Source organism: Engraulis encrasicolus, chromosome 6 (genome assembly GCF_034702125.1).
Source record: "Engraulis encrasicolus isolate BLACKSEA-1 chromosome 6, IST_EnEncr_1.0, whole genome shotgun sequence".
Lineage (NCBI taxonomy): Eukaryota > Metazoa > Chordata > Actinopteri > Clupeiformes > Engraulidae > Engraulis > Engraulis encrasicolus.
Window position 1 is genome coordinate 26,714,495 of NC_085862.1, and position 17,359 is coordinate 26,731,853.

General features: G+C 47.6%; 1 protein-coding gene across 1 annotated transcript in view; it reads right to left on the reverse strand.

The window, feature by feature from the left end:
- fbn2b (fibrillin 2b) overlaps positions 1 to 17,359 on the reverse strand; it is a 122,636-nt gene that overhangs the window by 83,974 nt on the left and 21,303 nt on the right. The window contains exons 6-8 of the mRNA XM_063201078.1: positions 17,222 to 17,317; positions 6,325 to 6,522; positions 2,694 to 2,819 (exon numbers count right to left, since the gene is read on the reverse strand). Coding sequence (XP_063057148.1) covers positions 2,694 to 2,819; positions 6,325 to 6,522; positions 17,222 to 17,317 — 420 coding nt within the window. The remainder of the gene's footprint in view (positions 1 to 2,693; positions 2,820 to 6,324; positions 6,523 to 17,221; positions 17,318 to 17,359) is intronic.

Genomic DNA, 17,359 nt, shown 5'->3' on the forward strand with positions numbered 1-17,359 from the left:
TTTTCGTTGCGCCTAAAGACGATAGAGCCACGCACGGTGATAGCTTTCATCTCTGTGTGAGTCTCGGAGTCCGGTAAGACTGTAAGTGACCAACACTTACTTCAGCGGCTCCACACCATTCCCCTACTGACCACCAACACCCACCTCTCTCTCTCTTTCTCACAAACACACTTTCTCTCTCTCTCTCTCTCTCTCTCTCTCTCTCTCTCTCTCTCTCTCTCTCTCTCTCTCTCTCTCTCTCTCTCTCTCTGTCTGTCTGTCACACACACGCACACAAACCCACCCACACACACACAATCACAATCATGCACCCTCTCAATTGCCTCCCCAAAGACGAGGCCCTGGTCCAAGACTCACAAGGCTCTGCTTTGCTCTGTGCCTGTGTGAGTGTGTGTGTGAGTGTGTGAGTGTGTGTGTGTGTGTGTGTGTGTGTGTGTGTGTGTGTGTGTGTGTGTGTGTGTGTGTGTGTGTGTGTGTGTGTGTGTTCTGTGTGTGTGTGTGTGTGTGTGTGTGTGCGTATGCATGTGTGTGTGTGTGTGTGTGTGCATGTGTATGTGTATGTGTGTCTGTGTGTGTGTGTGTATGTGTGCTCGTGTGTGTGTGTGTGTGTGTGTGTGTGTGTGTGTGTGTGTGTGTGTGTGTGTGTGTGTGTGTGTGTGTGTGTGTGTGTGTGTGTGTGTGTGTGTCTGTGTGTGTGTGTGTGTGTGTGTGTGTGTGTGTGTGTGTGTGTGTGTGTGTGTGTGTGTGTGTGTGTGTGTGTGTGTGCATGTGTTCTCTGTGCGTGCGTGTGTGTGTGCCTGTGCCTGCCTGCTTGTTTTCACTTCGCATTGTTTAAATTCCAGCCAATCAACACAGAGTAATGTGACCCCCATGCCAGAGCTTAGGTCCACAGGGCTGAAAAACACCAGACCCTGGGCGGCCGAGCCTCGAGCCCCGAGCCCGATCAGACCTCTCCTGTGAGCGGCTTTTCTGCACGCGCCGCTCTAAGGAGCTAAGGAGGGTCCTGATCCGCCTGGCTATTAGCACGGAGATAGGATGACAGTCCTTTGGCTCGGCACGCTGTGTGTGTGTGTGTGTGTGTGTGTGTGTGTGTGTGTGTGTGTGTGTGTGTGTGTGTGTGTGTGTGTGTGTGTGTGTGTGTGTGTGTGTGTGTGTGTGTGTGTGTGTGTGTGTGTGTGTGTGTGTGTGACAGTCCTTTGGCTCGGCACACTCTGGGCCGCTGGGTCCAACTCCTTGTTTTTTCCTAGGCAAAGGCCTGTCAGTGAGTGCTCAGAAGGAGCATTCTGGTTTCTCCCCCATCAAGATGAGAGTAACTAATTTCCTTTCTTGCCAAAGGTACCATTGTAATGTGTAGTTGATGGGTTTCTCTGTGCTTCAAGTTGGTCTAAATATGTGGACATTGTATTTAGACCTATTTGGTGAGAGCAGACCAATTTGTACTGGTCTTGGTGTCTTACGACTGATTTGATGGCTATCATGGCTATCATTACATTTTCTCTGAACAAAGACTTTTTCTCTGAGCAAATACTGTGTTTTAGAATATCAGTTGTATATGCTGATTGTTTGTATAGTTAACTAGAAATGCACACAGAGAGTGCAGACCTCCGCCAAGGAAGCTGTTTGATAGAACTATGTTACTAAGTCTTTCTGCCTTCTTTTTGTGTAGTTAGAAACTCGAATGTCAAAATGCACCCTATCCTGCAATGGATCCTTCAAAGAATCTTCTGAAAAGTCTTAGTTCCGGACCGTGATCCAGATCACCATCAAAATGTAGGCCTAATCCTTTTTTTCCTTTGGTCATTCCCAACAACTCCACTTTCAGTTTCATCTAAATCCTTTCCTAACTTTTTGAGTTATCCTGCTGACAGACAGACACACAGACAAACAAACAGACAGACAAACATACAGACAGACAGACAAACCAACATGACCGAAAACATAACCTCCTTGATGGAGGTAATGAAATCAAGGCTTCCCACCATCTGTGAATTTCAGTCTTGCTGTGCACCTGCTTGCCTGCTACCTCATTCTAAACAGACCGCAGTTGTCTGTGCTTAATCTCCCGGACGGGCTAGCATTTGTTCCAAGGTCAATGGTGTGCAAATACCACCCAAACAGAAGCCAATTTACACTTCTACAAAACTAGGTTCCATGGGAGTCTTTCGTAGACAAGGTTCAAAGTTCCTCAAATAATTGTGATCGTTAAACAATGCCTGGGGCCTATACTAAGAAGCTGGTTCAGGGGTAAACCAGGTTAATTTAAGAGGTAAATCATCTAATAGAAGAGTCTGGAGTCCTCGTTTTCTTTAGAAAATGAGGACTCCAGACTCTTCTATTAAATGATTTACCTCTTAACTTAACCTGGTTAGTGGTTACCCCTTAAGTAATGCTCTTAGCCACATGGGGCACATGAATACATGTATGTCTTTATTTGGTAATAGTAGCAGCACCTTGAGTATGAAATTAACCTTCATTATGTCTCAACAAAGTTGATGATGTGCAGTCATCAGCACCTGGGCCTTGGCAGCGCATAGGAACGTCCTTTTATATATATGTCTTTCTATGGTAATGGTGGCACCACCTAGTACGAGTACGAAATGAACCTTCAAAGAAAAAAAAAGACATAATGTATGCATACATGGTGGTACTGGCGCCCCTCCTCATGGCTTCCCTTCCTCATCCCCAAGACTTACCCTCGCACTTCTGGTTAGTGTCGCTCTGTTTGTGGCCTGCGGGACACTTGCACTCGTAGGATCCCACGGTGTTAATGCAGTTCCCTCCAGCGCACAGCCCAGGGATGGCCTGGCACTCGTCCACGTCTAATGCACAGAGAAAGGAGAGAGGGAGAGAGGGAGGGAGAGGGAGAGAAAGAGAGGAAGAGTCTGTTTAAGATGGACAGAATGACAGAGAGAGAAAGAAAGAATGTGTGTGTGTGTGTGTGTGTGTGTGTGTGTGTGTGTGTGTGTGTGTGTGTGTGTGTGTGTGTGTGTGTGTGTGTGTGTGTGTGTGTGTGTGTGTGTGTGTGTGTGTGTGTGTGTATGCGTGCGTGCGTGCGTGCGTACGTGCGTGCGAGCGTGCGCGTATGTGTGTGTGCGTGTAAAAGGTGGTGGGGTGAGGCAATCAATACAAATTTAAAGTGTACACGGCATATGTTACAAGGAGGCCTTCCAAGACCAATGAGACAATGTCAAAACAGCGCAACACGAAGGCAGCAAGCAGCTGGAGGGAAAACTGTGGGGAGAGCACGTCAAATAGAAAGCTACACGTCGTCCCAAAGGGGGGATTGTGGGTTTCTGAGCGTGCTGCAAAATACCCTCGCCTGACCAGATGCTGCTCTAAAGAGAGAAGAGGACAAGGAAGGATAGAAAGAACAATGAAGTTCTGGCAAAGACGACATGGCCTCATCAGTGCGTTTGGAACCAGGGAGAAAAGCCAAACGTCCTCCAGAGTTCCTCAAAGGCATTGCTCATCGCCTCGCTCATATAAATGCAATCAGTGTACTGCAATGCGTTTCGGGTTGGGGGGCTGGTGGGGAAATACCCCTTTCTCTTCAGAACGACAGCGTTTACTAATGTGTACTGTAGTGTATGGCAGCGAAGGACATTTATCACCACTTATAAGTGTGTTACTCGCACATTCACACTTCATCATGGCTTGGGTGTGCCCCGTCCGTCGCAACCGCAGCTCCCCAAGTGCACCTGGCAAAGCCTGCTTTAGTCCTGGGTGTCGTCGGGTCCAGTCAGCCCGTCACTCAAAACCGCTGCCCAGTCTGGTTCAGTCCAGTCTGCGTTTACTAATAAGGCTATGGAGTGACTATAAAAACAGGGGGGGGGGTGTTCTGAGCTCAGATGCAATGAGAACATGGCAGGAGCTAGTTTAGTGTTTCTCAACGGGGGCTCTACAGCCCCCCTGGGGGCATTTAGGGGCCTTAGGGGGGCGTTGAGAAAGATACAGCTGAGAGGGGGCGGTGCTTAGTTGCCATTGATAGGCATTAGTCCATTTTATTTCGCAATACTAAGGGGGGCTTTGGCAGGCTTATGATGAGGTCAGGAAAGCGTTGGGAGGCTTATGATGAGGTCAGGGGGGCATTGGGAGGCTTATGATTAGGTCCAGGGGGCGTTTGTTCAAAAAAGGTTGAGAATCACTGTTGGTCTCCCTCCCCCCAGTTTGCTGTCTATGACGCTCCAGACCAGGCGCTCCGGACTGTGAGTCTTGTTGGCAAAGTCCCTCTCCTCCTGCCTCTCTCCTTTCTTTCTTTCTCTCCTCTGTGACTCTGACTAATAGATGTGAGCTCATGCCTCATATGTGTCGGGGTGTCATGCAAAACTCTCTCTGGTCTGGTCTGGTCGGGGAGGAGGAGGAGGAGGAGGAATGAGGATGAGGAGGAGGAGGAGGAGGAGAATGATGAATCTATTAAGCTGCTGCCACTGGTACCTGACTGCCCTCTTTGTATTCCTTGCCCGGCTGACAGGGGGGACAGTTGGCATGCGTCAGCAGCAGTGTTGTCCTGCGCCAATCTCCACACCCCTCGCCTCTCCTCGGTCTGGTTCTAATCAGCCCCCACCATTCGCTGTTATTCTTTTTTCCTCTCTTCGAAAAAGAAAAGCAGTCCAAGAAACGAAGAAAAAAAACAATATGGGTGAAAAAAAAACACAAGGCCATCTTTTTAGATTTGCAGAGAGGCCTGCAAGCCAAGAACGTTTCAAAATGCCCAGCACAGCAATGCAATTTTCAGACCCCTTGCCTTGTGTGCTTTGTTCTGCCTCCAAGCCCCGAGTCAGTCGTCTGGCGGGGCCTTGTCTTATGGTCTGGAGAGACCCGGGGGTATGCCAGCGCATAGCATTATCTGTTGAGTGACTGAGAGAAAACATATGAGCCCTTTCTTTCGCTCTCTCGCTTCACTCAGATGTGTCTTCTCGATGGAGCGTTGGGGTTTTCAGACGGGAAATACGGCATGGAATGAAAGTTCAGCAGTCTCTGCTGGTCATTTCAGTTGGGTATCATTTGGGCGGAACTGTGGATACTGAGCCAGGAAATGCCGAAACCCCTTTCGAGGTGGGGGTTGGGGGTGGGGGTGGGGGGTTTGGTTGGGGGGCAAGGGTGGAATTCAGAGTTTATCATCAACACCACAGGCGAAGCAGTTAGGTGTAAATATTAGTTCACTTCCCCCTCGCACCCTCATCTCTCTCTCTCCCGCTCTCGCTTTTTGTCTTTCTATATCGTCAGTCTCCTATCGGAAAAGGCCAAAGAATTTACTTCAGACCAAAAAAAAATGAAGAATGTGGGATGTCAGTACATTTCCTTGCAATAACATTCTTCATCTCCTCCATCTTGCATCTTGCACGTGTTAACCACAGACATCGAGCGACCACTATCTCCTATTTAAACCCTGTAGAGAACGTGGGAAAGTGGGTGCAGGATTTCCACATTGCCGAACGCTGACGAGCGAGCTCTCAATTTACCTTAGGAGGGGCCGGCCCATGACCCCCTTCGCATGCGTGCGTGCTTCGCGTGCGTGCCTCGTGTGCGTGCCATATATCGATAGCGTCGTCTTCTCGTCTTCACTCCTCTGCTTGGTCTGGCAAGCGAGACAGACGTTCAGGGAGCCTTGTGCAAATGCGTGAGCCAGACAATGGAGGGGGAGAGAGAGACTAGGCTCCTATTTGCTCAGACACTGGCCCTGCGCATGGAATGTTGATGCAGGGGAGGTGAAGCCCAGTTCATTTGGCCCCTGGGGGACTTTGATGTTGTCCCTACCAGTGGCGGAACAATTGCACACAGGGGCCAAGGGCAAAACACTGATAGGGCCCCACATACGGCCTGCCATGGTCACAACAGGGCCCCCAACACCCATACAGGAGGGCCCTGGGCGCAGGGGCAAATGCCCCGCTTGCCCCCCCTACAGCTCCGCCTCTGGTCCCTACCCATGTTTAAGCAGCAACAGCAGTAAGGGCTGGATTTTTAAAAAGAGAGGAGGGGGTTGGTTGTGGATGTAGATGTGAGGTGTGTGTGTGTGTGTGTGTGTGTGTGTGTGTGTGTGTGTGTGTGTGTGTGTGTGTGTGTGTGTGTGTGTGTGTGTGTGTACGTGTGTGTGTGAGTGTGTGTGTGTGTGTGTGAGCATGTGTGTGTGTGAGTGTGTGTGTGAGCATGTGTGTGTGTGTGTGTGTGTGTGTGTGTGTGTGTGTGTGTGTGTGTGTGTGTGTGTGTGTGTGTGTGAGCATGTGTGTGTGTGAGCATGTGTGTGTGTGAGCATGTGTGTGTGTGTGTGTGTGTGTGTGTGTGTGTGTGTGTGTGTGTGGGAGGGAAGGTCAGTCACTCACTTACCCTGACAAGCACCGCTGCGGATATTGGGGATAAAGCCACGGCGACAGGGGTGGGGCTGGGCGGGGCACATCTCGCACGGGTGACCCCAGGCACGGCCAATGGTGGCGCAGCACAGTGTCTTGGTGCAGACGATGCCACTCAGCTGGCCCTGGCACATCTGGTTGTTGACCTGCGTGAAGCAGGGGCCGGTGCGGTAGTCTGGGAGAGGAGCAGAGGCGCACAGGATAGTGGGTGGATGGGAAAGAGAGATATATAGAGAGAGAGAGAGAGAGAGAGAGAGAGAGAGAGAGAGAGAGAGAGAGAGAGAGAGAGAGAGAGACAAGGAGAGAGAGAGAGAGAGATAGAGAAGAGAAGAGACGAGGAGAGAGAGAGAGAGAGAGAGAAAGAGAGAGATAGAGAAGAGAAGAGAAGAGAAGAGAAGAGAAGAGAAGAGAAGAGAAGAGAAGAGAAGAGAAGAGAAGAGAAGATAAGATAAGATAAGATAAGATAAGATAAGATAAGATAAGATAAGAGAAGAGAAGAGAAGATAAGATAAGATAAGATAAGATAAGAGAAGAGAAGAGAAGAGAAGAGAAGAGAAGAGAAGAGAAGAGAAGAGAAGAGAAGAGAAGAGAAGAGAAGAGAAGAGAAGAGTAAAGAAAGGAAAAGACATGAACAAGGATGGGAAAAAAGTGAGACAAAAGGCCATGTAAGTTGGAGGGGAAACATGAGAAAAAAATATTTGCACTTTCTCTAGTACTATTTACCATAGCCATGCTGTCATGTATAAGACCAATGGACAAGCGCAATGATTTAAAGCCTCTACATAGCCACACCAGGGCAGAGAGGAAGAGTGTCTGTTGCTTTATGCGTCGCTTCCTGATCGCATTTCTTTACTGTTTTGCTGGAATGCATTCCAAGTTTGAACTTCGGTCTGGAAAACGCTTGGACAGTGGGTTTAGTTCTTGTCCTATCTAATAGGATAACTACATAATAGGAGCCTGTTTGCAAGTCACCACCAATAATGATCTGGCCATTCCCATGAAGAACCCTCAGCTTGCTGCATCTCTTCACTAAGCTGTTCAGTGATTCTCAAAGTAGACTTGAGCCAAGACAAGGTTGCAAAGGTTTTATTTGTAAAAAATGATAGAAAGCTAATCATATCTTAACTTGTTCTTTCTGTACAATAAGACAGGCCTGTAACTTGTGTAAAAAATAAGCGAGTAGCACTCCATCTGAATTTTGCAGTACCTAAAAACCTAGCACAAGAGTGAGCGTGACAATTCAATTGACAGGAGGTCCCTGAAAACAAAAATAGTGACAAAGTGATCCTTCCTCTGAACAAGTTTGAGAAACACTGGGCTAGTTTAACACGCCAGTGTTTCCCCTCAGGAATGAAGCTAACGGTTAAGGCAGCAGCCACCCTAACAACACACACCCCTCCCACCTTCACTTACACTGTAGTTGTCCCCAGACAGCACTAAAACTAGGCTAGAATTAGCCATAGGGGGTCATGAGAGTATAGTGCAGCGTGGTGATGATATACTGTGTATTACATCAATTGCTTTAAATTAATTCCAACTGACATGTTTAGAGCAATTTAAATTAAATATTAATATTGTGAAATCCTGCAGGAGATATATTTCCAAACCATCTGTCAGCACCATCGAGACACAACCACCACATCAAACTCTACTGGTGGGAAAGACTGCACACTGTGAATTCATATAACAGGACGAGAACAAGAATGCATGTGGAAACAATAACAACTGTCCTTCGTGTGTCTCATCATACATTCTATTACTGTGACCGGCTTGCCTGCTTCTCCATGTATGTGAATTAATCTTGTTAAGCACAGATCACAAATCAAACACACTGACCCCAAATGCTGAAGCTGTACAGTATACTGTAGGTGAGACAAGGGTTACTCAACCCCACGCAAGACAACTAACAGCTCCAACAGTGTAACCCAAGTCCTCTTGGCTGTTAAGACTGTGTTCTGCCATATAGGTTCATTAATACAGATCACTGGACCAGATAGATAGAGGTCCAATGGCTTGCCAACTCTTGCCAGTGAAATATTACGGGTGGAAAACAATTCACACAGCTTGGGTTAAGAAAAAGAAAAGGCCACAGCTTTCATGTGGTGTGTGTGTCCGCGGAGTTTAGTTATAACCTTGTGGGAAATGAAAGGTAAATTACACCCATCCATCCCCACAAGAAAACACCAAGTATGATGGAGGAAAAGTAGGTCAAAATGGTACCGAATACACAGGGCCGGATTAAGATTGTCTGGGGCCCCCTTGGCTACAGCTTGATGTGGGGCCCCCCGGAAGGTCAATTTCATGACAAATTTACATAGACGGGGAATTCTGGATAACATGTCTTCCAACTGTACTCAACGATTTTTTTTTCAATATTGCATCCTGTCACAATTCTGCAATTTTCTCACTTTTTGGCCAATCGGGGGCCCCCCGGGCAGGTGGGGACCTCTAGGCTGCAGAAATATCTAGCCTGTGTGTTAATCTGGCCCTGGGGGTGGGAGGGGGGAACACCCAATGTCCTTCTCCCAGATACAGTTCCCCATTCGATTCCTCTCTCTCTCTCCCTGCACCCTTGACCTGACAATTCTTCGTGGACAATTTGAGTCGTGGAATGCAAGTTGCCTCCAAGCCTCTGCAGCCCACAGCATACATACACACAGGGCCGGATTAATGCACAGGCTAGATATGGCTGCAGTCTAGAGGGCCCCCACCTGTCAGGGGGCCCCTGATTGGCCAAAAGTGAAAAAAATAGCAGAATTGTGAAGAGGCAATATTGAAAAAATCATCTGTTGTGCTGAGTACAGTTTTGAATCTTCTTAATACTCCTTTCCAAAGTTGGTAGACATATCATCCTGAATTTCAAGCTCGTAAATGTCTCGAAATTTACCTTCCAGGGGGGGCCCACAGCAACCTGTAGCCTAGGGCCCCCAGGCCATCTTAATTCGGCCTGACATACACACACATCTGGGATTGATTAATCACGACTGGCCGGGACAGAGGAGAGAGAGAGAGAGAGAGGGAAGGACCTCCAAGCCCAGATGTGTCCATCTTAGTCAAAATCTGTGATGTCTTCACTTTTATTCCTCCACACCACTACATATTCCTATCACACACACAGTGTGCTGTGCTGTAAGTCTGTTCACTCCGGCCCTTCAAGCTACAGTAAATTTGTGCAAGAACAGGTCATTATTATTTCTTGCACAGGCGTATGTCAATGGGGTGAGATTTTAAACGGTTGAGCAACCACGACAAAAAATCAAAACCACAAATCATTATATTACTGTAGTAACATAAGCAAAAGCCATGCAATCACTCTGTCTCGCTCTCACTCTACCTCAATTTGTTTTCTCTCTCTCTCTTTCCCTATCGCAATTTTTCACCTTAATGGCTGATATGAACCTGGATAAGAGAGGAGCAAGAGGAAGTTCATACTACAGTAATTGGTGAGAATTGGTTTTCTACAGATGATGATTTTTTGGAAGTGGCTCAACTGCCCCTACTATCCCCCTTCTCTTCCCTTTGATCAGCGCCGAAACCCTGCAAGTCTAGCGTTGGGTCGCACGCGGACCTGGCCAAGACACAGAGACGGCGGGAGACTAGCTGCAGACTTGACTTGCACAGGCAGTCTATGCTGCTAGCGAGCCAAGTTCAGCATAGAGCGTCTGTTTCACAGCACACACAAGCCAGAGGGAAAACACAGCCAGCCTCTGCACGAGATGGGGCCAAACAAAAGACTGAAGCCAGCCATCAGCGAGCATTTTTAATGAACTGAATAACACCTCGCAGATAGGGAGCTAAATAGGCACTGCTGGCCCGGGAAGCTGACAGCCAACTGCCTAATAACGGCACTCACACATAAGCTCATAAGGAGGTCATCTAGTTCAGCCATACTCAGTGGTGAAAGCAGTTTCCATGTCTTACCGGTGCTCCCACCCCCCGAAAAAAATACATCAAGTTTGCATGCGTGGGGGTGTGAGTGTCTTTGACCTATTCTCTTCATATGATATGACACTTGAATCAAATGGCAGAGTGAAGTTGTATGTGTTTAACTTAAATGACACACTTTAGTTTTCCCCCCTAAAATGTGGGGACCTGCTGAAAAGTTTATACCGGTGCTACGCGCTCCCTGGCACCCCCTTACTTTCACCACTGGCCATACTAGTTATATTTGCATAACTTCAGAGGTGTCAAAAGTATTTATGGTGTAAGTATAACACTAGCACAAGATATTACATGGTTGTTACACCATTTACTCCATTGTATCTAATGAGGTAGATAGCCTGTGTTTTTACTGAAAAATACTAAAAACCTAGCAAGAACCCACCACAAATTTTATCCAACCAGCGCAGAATTAATTGTTCGTAAGGCAAGTACACAGGTCTACTGGTTAACTAAGTTACCTGTGTTGGAAGTACACCGCATTTCTTTTTTGTACTTTTACATTTACTTTTGACACATCTGCATGACTTGTACTGGTTATACCACCAGCTAACAGGTTCGATTAACAAATTAAATGTAGCCTACTTAGCAGCATTGCAGTCTTTTGGCTTCTAACTATTTCGTGGGAGAATAAGGAAGGGGTGTGAGACTATTATCAACAAATCATTTTTGCTCTGTAGTGTGGAAACACTGAATTCCATCCTGTGCGCTCCCATGCAGAGAATGTGGGCTATTTTTTTTTCTATTTTTTTGGCAAGTCTTGCTCTGCATGTCATAACAGCTAAACGTGATGTGTTGCTATTGTGATGAATAATGCAGCTCACTGACAGAGTGGGGCTAATTTTGTCTGGAGTGCTTTTCCTGTACGGAAATGGACCAGAAACGAGATGAATCATGTGAAGGCGAGAGGGTGAGCCTGACCCATATTTATTCTATAGTCAACGAAGGGGAAAAACCACTGGAGCGCGAGCCAACCTACAGTGATAAATCAGCCCACAATGAGCGCTAAGAAGCTCTGATGAAAAATGTAATCTCAGCAACTCAAACACCTTGTTAAAGAAAACGGGTCAAAGTGCTCTCCTGACAGCAGGGGCGTACGTATATAAAAACTCAGAGTCTCTCACTATCGAGGAGTTTTGAAGTATCCTGACTGAGTGGGAAAGCTCAAAACCTTTTGCGTTTTACAGTAATTTTTGGTTACAGTAAAGACCCCCTCTCTGCACCTCTTCTTAGTCGTGTCTTGTTCAGCTGGCCCTTACAGGCTTCTTTCCAGTGGCAGAACAATTGCACACAGGGCCCCAGGGAAAAACACTTATCGGGCCCACTATATCGCCTGACAAGATCACAATTGGGCCACCAGCACCACCAATGCAAGAGTGCCCTATGCCCAGGGGCAAATGCCTTACTTGCCCTCCCTATAGCTCCGGCCCTGCTTCTTTCTCCAGGCCCTAATCCAACCATTCCTGCGTCCTCCTTCTCAATGCCTCTGCATTTTGCATCAATAGGGGGACAGCGTCCAATAAATCACGCATCAGCCAGCCAGGCTCCCCTCTCTTCTGACAGGGGGGGATGAAGAGAAGAGAAGAGACAGGGAGGGCGAAGAGAAGAGACCTCCTCGCTGTCAAACACTTTTTTTTCAGAAGGTCGTGCCAGAAGCCATCATATTGTTTACCACTTCTGAGAGAGAGTACAACTATGCCTCTTTTCCACGGTAGGTTTTCTGGAGTCGCGCTGTGTCGAGCTGTAGGCCTACCAGAAAAGATGCAGTGGAAAAGAGGCACTAGAGAGTTGTAGCAGGAATGTGTAGAAACGTGCACTGACTCAGATAATGCACAGACTCACTCACGTGCCGAGTTGGCACCGAGGACCTTTGTCTGCTAAATTAATAGGCGACTTTTCCTCAGCTGGAAACCACTGAGGACAATTATGCGCAGCGCACATGTCTGCTCGGAAAATGAACTTAACAGTCCAGCACACAGGGAGCACACTGTAATTTTTAACCCTTCGTGGCCATTCCGTTGGGAGGATAAACAGGGTGGGAAGTCGCCGAAATACCCATTTTCCTCACGCTTTTCGGCTTCCCTTTCTCTCTTTCTCTTTTTTGATCTCTTTATCATTCTGTCTCTCTTTTGTGTTACATTTTCTATTTTCTGTCTATTCCTCTCTCTCCATCTCTCTCTGTCTCTGTCTCTCTCTCTCTCCCTTTGACTCTCTCTCTCTCTCTCCCCGCAGTTGTCTCTCTCTCTCTGTGTGTCTCTGTCTGTCTCTCTCTCTCTCTCTCTCTCTCTCTCTCTCTCTCTCTCTCTCTCTCCGCAGTTGTCTCATTGCAATGAAAAACAAACAAACTTCAGTTCCGCTTCTAAATCCCCTCTGTGGCAAACGTACGAAAAAAACGCAACGCAATGTCTCGGCCCAGAGGACAAATCACAATGTCAGCGCTGGTTAAATCCATGCTCAAAATGTCTGCATTGGCCAAATACATGCACTAACTCCCCAAACAGGATGCTCGGCTAGAGAGGAGAGAGGAAGAGGAGGAGGAGGAGGAGGAGGAAGAGAGAGGAGGAGGAGGAGGGCTGAAGCTGAGAAAGCACAATTCCTCTCTCCCACGTCAATCCCACCCACCCACCAGAGAATTCGTTTTTTTTGTTTTTTTTCACCGAGTGAGACTGAAATAGCAGCGTTTCCATCACCTCAGTGTTGGCCATTGTTGCCCCAGAGCTCTCATGCATGACTTTGTCACTACTAACCCGGAAAATTGGTTTGGCCCGGACTCTTGCTTGCTGGACCTCACTCACTCTGGCCATTCCGTGTTCATGAGACTTGAGACAGTGGACACACACAGGGAGCTAAATATTAGTTTCTTCCCATGGCTTCGTGGCCTGTAAGAGTAGTTGTTTAGGGGGATGGTTTTTGGGGAGGTGAGGTGGGGTGGGGGGTAGGCTTGTCTCCGGTGTGTCATGTTGACGTTCATCGCCAGCACACACCAGGAGCGTTCCTGACACAGAAGATCCCAGTGCAGGGCTGGACTGGCCATCTGGCATACCGGGCATTTCCCAATGGGCCCTGAACCCTCGTGGGCCCCTATTTCTGAAAATAGGGCTTTAAGCCAAAAGAGCCCGGGTCCTATTTCTACCCCAGTTCAGCCCTGTCCCAGTGATCTCAGTTGCTGGAGGCAGCAGCAGCGTTGCTCCATAAACTACACTCATGAGCCAACAGGGTCGCCTGCGCTGCGCTGCGCTGCGCTGTGTGAACCACTGATCCACTTAGAGAGAGAGTCACTGAGGCAGGCAGACTGATTATTATTTTCTATGTCACACCACCAGGCATTCAGCAATTCTGCTTGTTTGGCCAATAGTGTGTAAATGATCGTGGTGATCTTTGGAGAGGCATTTTTATTACTCTCTGCAGACAGGGGGTTTGCGTGTGTGTGTGGGAGGGGGGGGTGTCAAGGAGGTAAACCCCCCTCCCAACTTTTCCCTCTCCCTCCATGTACCCCGCACCCAGCTCTTGCCCCTCCACCCACCCCCACTCATAAGCTGTGTTTCGTGGGTAGGGTACTATGGCAGGAGTTGGGTTGGGGTGGAGGAACAGTAAAGGGGGGGGTTGCAAGATGAGGAGAGGTGGGGTCCAGACGCCCGCCCGCTCAGCTCAGCTCAGCCCAGGGTTCTTAGCACGGAGGCCTGGCTGTTTGTGCTGCGCTGCGCCTGGGCCTGGCTCTGTGTACACAGCTGCGGAGTCCATTTCTCGAACAGCATAGCATACCCCCACCCACCATTCCTCACTCCTCTCCTCACTCCTCCTCACCCCACCCACCTCCACCTCCACGACCACCCCTGCCTTTGCCTTTGCCTTTCGTCTCGCCCTGCTCCCCTACTTTGCTGTTTAATGCGCTTGTGCTGCTCTGTAGTACTACGTATGCTGCTTCTCTACGTTCTGCTCTTCAATGGTCTGCCGCTCCTCCACGTTCTGCTCCTCAATGGTCTGGATTGCGTTTCAAGACAGTTTTGTTGCAGCCAGTCAACAACTAAGTTGGTTGCCATTACGGGTAGTGGCATTGCAACCAACAAAATGGCTTATGCAGTTAGCAACTTCAAATTCAAAAAACGTACTCCTGTCCTGTTTCTCATCATTCTTCTCCTCACCATTTCACACCTCAATACTCTAATCCTCAGCACTCTGGCTTGCGTTTCTTAAATAGCAACTATAGTCGACAACTTAATTGGTTTCCAATATGGGTAATATGGTGCATCCAACATAATAGTATAATAGCTAGCAACTATGTTTTCAAAAATCCTACTCCTGCTCTGCACCTCACCATTCAACTCCTTAATGCTCTATTCCTCAACGTGTCATTGCAGTCAGTCAAAAACTTTCCAATACTACAGGTAGTGGCTTTGCAACCAACAAAGTAAAGATAGTTAGAGCCAGGGCTCTAAATTAACACCAGCCAACCGGCCAAATGCTGGTGAAAATTCAGTTTGGCTAGTAGAAAAGAAAGCTTAGTAGCCACTTTGACCTATTAGTGAGTGTGCATTTGACTAGTAAGATTGACTTATATTAGCCATTTTGGCTGGTGATTAAAAAGGTTAGTTTAGTGCGCTGGTTAGAGCAATACAGTAGTTAGGAAGTACGGTTTTGAAAACAAAACTGCTCTCTACTCTACTCCTCACCATTCTACTCCTCAATGGTCTGCTTCTGGTGACTCTAAATGCACAACACTTCCATTTCTCAAAACGTCATTGCAGCCAGCCAACAGCTGAGTTGGTTGCCATATGGGTAATGACATGGCAACCAACAAAGTAAAGCACATTTGTACAGAAGTGAGCAACTATGTTTAAAACCCCTACTCCTGCTCTGTTCCTCACCACTGTGCTACACACCATTCTCCTCCTCAATATTCTATTCCTCAATGTCTCGTTGCAGCCAGTCAACAACTTTCCAATATGGCTAATGGCATTGCAACCAGCAAAGGAATGAATGTACTAGCAACTACAGTAATGTTAGCAACTACTGTACAGTTTCCCACTCTGTTCCTCATTATTTTACTCCTCAACATTCTCCTCTTCAATGCTCTAGTCTGCTCCTCATCATTGTAGTCCTCAACGCTCTACTCTACGCTGCTCCTGATTATTCTACTCCTCAATGCTCTACTCCAGTGTTTCTTAACTAGTGGGTCGGGACTCAAAAGTGGCTTGCGACAGGGTCTTGGGTGGGTCGCAGAGCTCTGATGCAAAAATGTATTAATTCACCCTGTTCATGTTTGTCACAAAATTGAAACAAGATGTGGTATTGGATAAATGACTGTGATGTCGAAAAGAGTGAAACATGGTATATACTTCTCTCCACTGGGTGATAGGATTGTTGTAAGTCTGCATGATTATTTGCTGATGCATTTTATCAAATGCCTGGATATATTTTTGATAATTATTTGAAGATTTAGACAGCAGAATAAAAAATTGGGTCACAACGTAATGACCGTGGAAAATTGTGGGTCCACACACTATTCCAGTTAAGAACCACTGCTCTACTCTACTCCTCACCCTTCTACTCCTCAATGCTCTAGTCTGCTCCTCACTATTCTACTCCACAATGATCCACTCTACTCTGCTCCTCAATGCTCTAGCCTGCTTCTTGTCATTCTACTCCTCAAATGCTCTACTCTGCTCCTCACTATTCTACTCCTCAATACCCTACTCTGCTCTGCTCTTGGCGGCTCTGAGCGCACCACCACTCCTCTTCAGGAAATGTCCGCGCTGCAGCTCCACAAAGAAACGCTCCTCTGTCATTCGGAGGTGGGGGGGAGCTGCGCTTTATTTATTGCCAGATGTCTCCCGGTCCCTCTCCCCCAGCGGTGTTGTGTTTTCAAAGAAAACAAGCCCAGAGTTGTTGCACAGGGGGGAATGGTCGGTGTGAGGCGAGGTGTGTTCGTGTGTGTGTGTGTGTCTGTGTGTGTGTGTGTGTGTGTGTGTGTGTGTGTGTGTGTGTGTGTGTGTGTGTGTGTGTGTGTGTGTGTGTGTGTGTGTGTGTGTGTGTGTGTGTGTGTGTGTGTGTGTGTGTCTGTGTGAATGTGTGTGTTTGCGTGACAGTGTGAGGTCAGTGGGTAGAGCTGGGAGATGGTAGTTGGGTAGGTTAAGATTGAAATCGTAAGGAGCAGGCGAGTGAAGGGTTAGGTAAGGGGACCGGGTCAAGAAAGACTTGCCCTCTCTCCCTCCCTCCCTCCCATACACTTGCTCCTTCTCTTTACCTCTCTTTCACCAAAATGTTTCACCCCGCTCTCTATTTCACTCTTGAGGCCTTATCTAAGCCCAGACCTGTTGAAAGCTCTGTTTATGCTCTCATGTTAAGTGTAGTTTCAAACAGCCAATTCACGACTATTACAACATTTCAATTTCAAACTGATTTTACATCTGCCAACACAGCAGAACTGAGCAGACACCCACACTGGACTTTAAAGCAGTCCTACATAAACACTGGAAAAGTGAAAGCTTTGGACAGAAATCCCTTGATCTTACAACACAGTCTGTGTGCACTGCAGTAAGTTTCCATGCTTGTGCTAGTTGCCCTGTTATGTAGCCTACCCATAAACGCACAGTTAGGGTCATTTATTTCAGCACTGTCTTGCGAATTGTCCGAATTCATACATCACAGTGTGCATAATAAACATAATGTAACGAGACAAGAGCAGTATATGGAGGCTAATATAAAGTAATGAGGCAGAGCAGGTCTTGGCCCTGCCGTGGCCATGCGGTAGGGCACTCACCTGCCATGCGGCTGACCCGGGTTCGATTCCCAGCCCGGGTCCTTTGCCGACCCCTCCCCGTCTCCCTCCCCATTCTCTTCCTCATTCGCTACCTCTCGTACTGTCCTGTCCATAATAAAGTCTGAAAGACCAAAAAAATATCTTTACAAAAAAAAAGAGACACAGCAGGTCTTACCTCTCTCGCACTGTGGGCCGGTGAAGCCATACACGCAGGCACATCTGTTGGGCCCGATGCAACGTCCACCATTCTGACAGCCACTCTCGCACACAGCTGTGAACACGACATAAGCAGAACATGACTTACGGAAACCAA